Source organism: Poecilia mexicana, unplaced genomic scaffold (assembly GCF_051168715.1).
Source record: "Poecilia mexicana isolate PSO_F unplaced genomic scaffold, ASM5116871v1 scaffold_14, whole genome shotgun sequence".
NCBI classification, from domain to species: domain Eukaryota; kingdom Metazoa; phylum Chordata; class Actinopteri; order Cyprinodontiformes; family Poeciliidae; genus Poecilia; species Poecilia mexicana.
The window spans coordinates 11,403,958-11,411,157 of record NW_028263383.1 but is presented as its reverse complement, the minus strand read 5'-3'; the positions used below and the strand labels follow the sequence as shown (position 1 = coordinate 11,411,157).

General features: G+C 33.2%; 1 protein-coding gene across 2 annotated transcripts; it reads left to right on the top strand.

Annotated features, from left to right (window-relative positions):
• Positions 1 to 317: 317 nt before the first annotated feature.
• On the top strand, positions 318 to 4,659 carry LOC106908233 (uncharacterized). 2 transcript variants are annotated; one of them, XM_014974272.2, is made up of 6 exons: positions 318 to 502; positions 2,407 to 2,464; positions 2,753 to 3,067; positions 3,263 to 3,520; positions 3,996 to 4,121; positions 4,215 to 4,659. In XM_014974272.2, the coding sequence occupies exons 2-6, from the start codon at positions 2,410 to 2,412 to the stop codon at positions 4,283 to 4,285; spliced, it is 825 nt and encodes a 274-aa protein (XP_014829758.2). In that variant the 5' UTR covers positions 318 to 502; positions 2,407 to 2,409; the 3' UTR covers positions 4,286 to 4,659. The 2 variants fall into 2 exon arrangements, with proteins under 2 accessions (XP_014829758.2, XP_014829757.2); XM_014974271.2 differs by having other exon boundaries at positions 318 to 532.
• Positions 4,660 to 7,200: the final 2,541 nt, after the last annotated feature.

Below are 7,200 nucleotides of genomic sequence, written 5' to 3'. Positions count from 1 at the left end.
CAATGGATCTCAGTTTTACTTGTAACCCATAGTAAGTATTTTAATCTTTTCTCTGTATTATTTCATGAACATAAACTTGTCTAATCTCAGCATATTCATGTTCTTGTACTTCAAATATGGTGAGAGACTAACTTCAGTTTTACCTGGTCAGGTAATTCTTTCTGAAAAGCTCTTGTGAGGATTTAATTTCTTGTGTTTATTTTGGTGTTAATTGAGTCTGTGTTGTCATGGCGACCCCTTGATTGTTCCCAGCTGTGTCTTGTTCCCTCACACAATAACAAAAAGCTAACAAAATGCACAATATTTTGATGTAAACATTAAACTCTAAGTACTGACATTTGTCTGACTCTGTCTGATGAGAAAAGATGTAGCCACTCAGTCGTCATTAACTGAGCAGCTTCTTCACTTCCCTGCTGATCACAGATAAAGGTTTCTGCTAAACCTCCCTGCAGTGAGTGGAAAACTAACCAGCCTCTTCACAGACGAAGATCTTCTATCGCATGTAAGTCTGAATAATATCATTTCTACTCAGGTGAGTTTCACTTTTTATTAAAAATCTACTGACAGTGTAACCGTTATAACCCAACCACATATCTTGTTGAGGGCATTACTTTTATTTTCCAAAAGTAATGTCCTCATTACTTTCTACATTTAAATGCAGTTTAAACTACTATTTTTTACATTAAAAAAAAGTAGTTTAAACATTTTTTAAACTACTTACTAACATTACTACTACGGCTATGCAGATCCAACCCAGCTGAATGAAATTATTCTGTCATTAAAACAAACAACATTTAATATTTTTCATTGTTTCATTTATTTATTTGGATTTTGTTTTGGAGGCTCTGTTTTACACAGCTGATTTAATTGTTATACATTTAGTTTCTTTCTTAATTTGTCCAGCCAATATATTTTTGTTAAAAAATCTTTTAAAAATTTGTATGATTTTATTTGTCTTATAATAATTTTTAGTTTCAATCATATCTACTATACTAATATTTAATCCATATGAAGACATTCATGTTTTGTTTTCTAGAACATGATTGGCATCTTTTATTGTCACATTTCTAAGTCAAACAACAGAAGTGAATGTATTTTGATACACTTTCAAATCTTTACTGCACCAATAAAGGAAATTTTAATTTTTATTATCTGACATTAAAGAAATAAAACACAATAAACACTGCATATAAAATTTTAAAGATGACACATTTAATCTGAAAGCCATCTTTATTAGAGTTCTTCGCATTCAGCTCCTGTCTCGTTGTAAAGTAAAGCAGTTTTAGAAAGTGTGAGATCTGAGATGGCCGATGGCAGAAAGTCACGGCTCTGAGTGTTTAGATTGAAAAACAAGATAAGTATTGTGAGATTTGAGGGTCTTGATGACACACTATCATATATTACAGTCTGCAGAGTTACTTATGAATATGAAAAACCTCTTTGTCTTTGCTGATGCCATTAACAGGTTTATGTTTTAAAAGCTTTTTAATGACATGGGAATTAAAATCAGAACACAAAGCAACTTGTTTCTGTCTAGAAAACATTTAATTCAAATCATGCACACACTATTAACTAATATGAGCCTTTTGTTAGAGATTCCTCTGTAAAACAAGAGATTGATTAAAAAAGGAGAGAAAACTTTTGTTCATCTTCACTAAACCAGATGTGGGTCGATTTGCTGAAAACTGTTGAAGTTGAAATGGTGATAATTCAATATATTTTGATACAAAAAGAAACAAAATGTAGTCGTCCACAAAATTATTCAAGCAAGAGTAAATATTAAAAAGCAACTTAAGCACACAGATTTAATTTGTGGACATGATGTAATTATACAAACAAAAAATGAAATTATGTTCAGGTGTAAGAATTAAAAACAAAAACTTGAAGAAATAAATCCCATAATCGCAAGAATAATAAATTTGTGCAGAATAAACTTATTTTCTAATATCGTTTTCTCCAATAAAAACATTTTTTTAAGTAATGTGTAAATGATAGAATGATGCCGCGTGCTTCATCAGAAGCGCCACAGGATGATTTACGTCTTAACTAATTTCACAAGATTTCTCCATGAAGTCATTGTATTTCAAATTATCCAAAATGTTTATCGAAAAGCTTCCAAAGTGATAACATCACCTTGGTTTTATGAAAACGACTAGGCACATCATTCTTACATCCCATGTCTATTCTTAGTCCATGAAAACTTCTGAATTTGAGTTTTAAAAATATATTTTGAAGGATTTTCTAAATGTGTCTCTAATTTGGTATTTAAGGAAACAAAATAATGTTGATGATTCCACCTGAACTAATATGGTAACAAATTAATCTGTTTAAATGTCAGTGGTTTGTATTTGGATAAAAAACATGTTATCTATAATTATTTGATCATAATTTTTCTTGTCTTCACAGAAAATGATTTTCATTTACATGATGATGACATTTCTGGCTCCAGTGATCTTAGCAACAGGTACATTTAACTCAGTTAATCAAGTTAAAAGTTAGTCAAACCAGATCATTTAGAATTGTTAAATTCAAGATATTAAATGAAATTTGCTTCAGGGTCTTATTTTGTAATCCTACTGATATTAGTTGTCATTTAATAATACTTAGCAAAAGCTATATTTATATATTATTTAAAAATGTTGTCATTTATTTTGTATGGATGTTTGCATTTCAAATAAACATCAGTGACAATAAAGACATTTCAATGTTTTTCTTGTAACTTTGTGATTTGCTTGTTTTTAATCTTTTTTAGGGATATTGGCATGTAATATAACTCAATGTGATAAAGAATGTCAGTGTTATGGAGCAACTGGAGAACCTCTCATATTTTACCTTCCAGTTCATACAAGGATTAAGTTGTTGAAAAATAAAGAAGTACTTTTCAAATGTGGAGACAACACATGTACGAAAACAACTTTGAACTACATTAAATCCTGTGAATTAGCCATAAATAGAACACTGACATGTGAGGACACCAAAAAGACTGATTCTGGAGTTTATCAGCTGGAGCTATTTGATTATTCTGGAATAAACATCAAAACAATCAACATCAATCTTCAGATCATAGGTAGGAACATTATTATTAGTTTTGTGCTGTGCATAACTTATTTTATCTTCAAAGGTATATAAATGCATTTCATTAGAATGATTGTGTTTTACAGTTTAACCCATGGAATATTAAATAATGCAGGAAAATAATTACTTTTCTTAAATGATGCACAGAAAAACAAAGTTAACTATCTTAACTGTGTTTGTCTTTCAGCTCCAGTTTCACAACCTGCCATGTTTCAGAAATGTTGGTCACCAGAGCAGAGGACAGTCAGCTGCTCAGCAGAGGGAGAACACACACACTTCTCTTTTTCTCTGGATAATAATCCGTTACTACACACTAAACCTACCAGTGAAAATAATGGAAGTGTCACCATCAGTTTAAATGGTCAACTGCAAGGAAACCTGGAGTGTGAAGTTCAGAACAAGGTCAGCAGTAAACAGATCATCGTCCATCTTTCAAGTTGTGAAGGTAATGTGTTTTATTCTTATATTTAGTTTGATTACTTTACATTTTGATTCCATTTTCTGTAAAAAGGGCAGTGTTATGTAAAATCAACTAATTATTTCATGCATGTTTGAGAAATCCTTTAATCTCCATGGCAACCCTTCACAATGCTTTCGAAGTGCAGCTCCTTTGCAGAGTTAATCGAGAAGCCATGTTGTGAAGACTTCCTGAACAGGCCGAGCATTAGAAAGATCAGGAGTTTCTTAAAGAGACAGAGGCCCAATTACTAGGAGTTAAACTGCAATGTCAACTTTCTATGAAATACTAGAAAATGGCACTATGTGGTTGGAAAACATAAAACTTTCCCTTTAATTCTTTTCACAAATTGTGCAATTCTTCCAAATAAAATGCTCTGAATAATTTATTCTTCCATTTCCATATGAAAAAGTTTTAATGGTACGTACATATTTCTCATGACTTGATGTCTGTTTTTATCTAGAAACACGTTTTCCAACTGTGATCGTCTTAGCAAGTGCAACCGTTCTGCTTCTTCTTTTGGTTTTGTTTCTTGGTATCAAACTGTTTAAAGTGAAAATAAGAAGAAGCCCCACAACTATCACGGAAGGTGAGAACATAACATCACTGAAATCTTTTTTATCCTGAACAGCAGTAATAGTAATGGACATCCCTTATGTTGTGTCTATTTTGCTTCTTTCAGGTGATGCTGAGGAGGAAATAGTTTACTCAGATGTCAGAGTGAATCAGGCTGCCAGAAAGAGGGATGGTTAGGATGCTGAGGACCATGAAGGAATGGATAATCGTCACCTCTGAACATGAAGCCTTTCATTTCAAGTTTAAACATGGCAGCAGCTCATGAACAGAGCTACAAAGAAATGAAACAAATACTTGTGAATAGATCAATAATTAGACATATATTTAGCTTTCTCTCTTACAGTACAAGTACAGTATTTTAAAAATCATCTGTGTTTTATGCATCAGTCTCCATATTCTAATGTTTAAGGATTATTGTTGTATATTTTACATACAGAATATGTATTTTAAACATTTTTGCATTTTGTTAAAAAACAGTGACATCAGATTTCAGTGGGGGTGAGACCATGTAAGAATGTTGAAAAAAGTCAATAAAATTCACTATAAAATAAGTTGAATCTGTTGAACAGGAGTAAGTTATTTGTGATTAGAGTCTGTTTCATATGCAAGTATGAGGATCACACAGAAGAAAAACGTATGGGACTAGTATGTATTTGGTCACTGTTCAGAGATTAAAGATGAAATGACACAAAAAAGTTTAATAGAAGAGCAATAAATTGGAAATGGCACTGAATAAAGATCAGTAACAACCGTAACTTGTGTAAGTGACTGAATCTATTTATTAAAATAATATTGACCTTGTGTGGGTTTATCCGTTTCATGAAGGCCAAACCAAAGTCACAGATTGTGCAGGAAAATCACAAAAATAATCCTCAAAAACACAGGAAAGAGAAAGTTAAATTCAGTCTAACAGATCACGACAACATTCTTTTCAAAGGAATGTAAATTTTGCATTTCATTAGAAATCAAGGTCCCAGAGTCTAGAGGATTAGCAGGTAGTGTTGATGTTCCTTTTCCACAGTGATGATGTGTCTGTTGGTGTTGGTCGGCTGAGTTTTATCAAGAGCAAAGCAAGAGCAGAAAGATAATGAACAATTACAGAGTAGTTGATGTTTCTTTGTGTTTATCTGGTTTATGGAGAGGCTAATTTGAGCTGTGAGCCATAATCACAATAAGTTGAAATAAATACTTCGCATATATCACTTTGTGTGACGAATTTGTATTATGTAGATTGATTATCACTTTTTGAACTGAATTACTATTCATTCTTATTCTGATTTGTTAAGATTCATAATATTTTTCTTTGTGCATCGTGTATTATATAAATCTAATCTTCTAAAGCACAAAAAACTGAGTTTTTGTTTGTGGTCCGTAGTGTCATACCCAGAGCTAACAGTAGATGGCGGTAGTGACTGTCAGCCATCTGCCAGGTCCTGTACTCCCACTTACTCTCTCCTCTGTTCACTTTGTGAAGAGCAGCTGTTTGGATGTTGACAAACATGGATCATTGGATATTTTTTTATTGCATTTTCTTTTTGAAATTAAAATAAAGTTTCCTGCATCTGCCCTTTCTATACTTAGTTTTGCTTAAATAATCATGTTTGACCACGTGGTGGCGACAGAGATCATCATAGGTAATCTGAGAGTAACCTGCAGTTTTGTTATCAATCTATTTTCATTCACTGCTTTTTCACCCCACCTTTGTCAAGTTTCAGGTTTTACACATATTTATAATGTGCTGAACTAAAATTGAAGTAAGACTATTTATTTATATAAAAAACATTTAGAATATGTTTTTGCATGGAGGAAAATGTTCTCTAATATTGAATATTTCTCACTGATGTCTTCAAAAAGCCTTGATACCGCTAAATGCTTTTGCATTTTGTCTCATTCCAATGAAAATCTTTTAAGTGTTTTTCAACCGGTAGCTCATCACAAAATGATGCATAATTTTGAAGTGAAAGGAAAATGACATGTTCAGCTTTCTTTTCTACATATAAAACTCTAAACAGTGGATTTTGAAGCTTCATCTCACCCTGGAAAATCTTGTCCTGTTGCCATCAGGACTCATTTTACGGTGGAACGAATCCACCTGTGACCTAATTAGGAAAGGTTATTCTGTGAAGGAGAACTGCACAGAAACTCCAAATTAGCAACAGATTAGATGTTTAAAGACTTTTGGAAATGAGACAACAGATTAAACTGTAACTTAACTTTAACAAATCCTGTTCATTTATATAAGGGCTTGTAAAACAAAAAATCCACAAAACTCACAGCAGGGCCTTCCACTGGTAATTAACATTTTTCTGGTTGATTTGGATTGCCCTTTTAATAAAATGTGTTAATGAAAACTAGAATGCCATCTCGCCACATTTATTTAATAACATTTCCTCTGACCTTTAGGGATAAATACTGTCTGTCAGCTCAGAGAGTAACTGTGGAAGATGGACTGGGGTGGTTTCATTTGCAAAGACTGTAAAGTCACCCACACACATCCGTGGAACAAGACCTCATCCTCACATCATTAATTACCCCACACAAAAAACTCCACTGCAAACCACATGGTTCGTGTTCTCTGGAGCTGCCCTGCTCTAGAGAGGTGGAGTCTCCTTTAGTTTAATTGGTGCTATATATTTGACTCTGTGCTTTTCTTCTTTCTTCTCCTCTTTATAAAATAGTAGTTTTACATCCTCTTCATCAGATCATTTCAATGTTTTAAAAAATAATATACATTTAAGTAAATCATTTAGTCACACCTCTTTTATGAATCTGGCTGTGGTTGAATTTACAATGATTACTTGAATCGTCAATCATTTTTCCATGTGCACAAAACGGCTGGATGAGCCAGCTTTCACTCAAGACCAAATATTTGAAGATATCTTTACACTGAAGTCATGAGGAGCAGCGCCTGCAGGTTTTCATCGTTCTCTCCTTGCCACTCTCTTTCTCTCTGCCTGCTGTGTTTTTATAGGGTGACAGCAGAGAAGAGAGAAGGGCTTCCCTCTGCTGCAGGACGTCCCAGCTCTGAAAACATGTGGCCTGGGAGTAATTGGGTTACAACTGCAGCAGTCCAGTGAGCTGGCCTTGATTTG

What these genes read in the sequence shown, in the direction of transcription:
- LOC106908233 (XM_014974272.2), top strand. Translation starts at nt 2,410, where the DNA reads ATGATTTTCATTTACATGATGATGACATTTCTGGCTCCAGTGATCTTA. An exon ending in TCCAGTGATCTTAGCAACAG is followed by an intron (nt 2,465 to 2,752) that starts GTACATTTAACT and finishes AATCTTTTTTAG; the next exon opens with GGATATTGGCATGTAATATA. An exon ending in CCCCACAACTATCACGGAAG is followed by an intron (nt 4,122 to 4,214) that starts GTGAGAACATAA and finishes TGCTTCTTTCAG; the next exon opens with GTGATGCTGAGGAGGAAATA.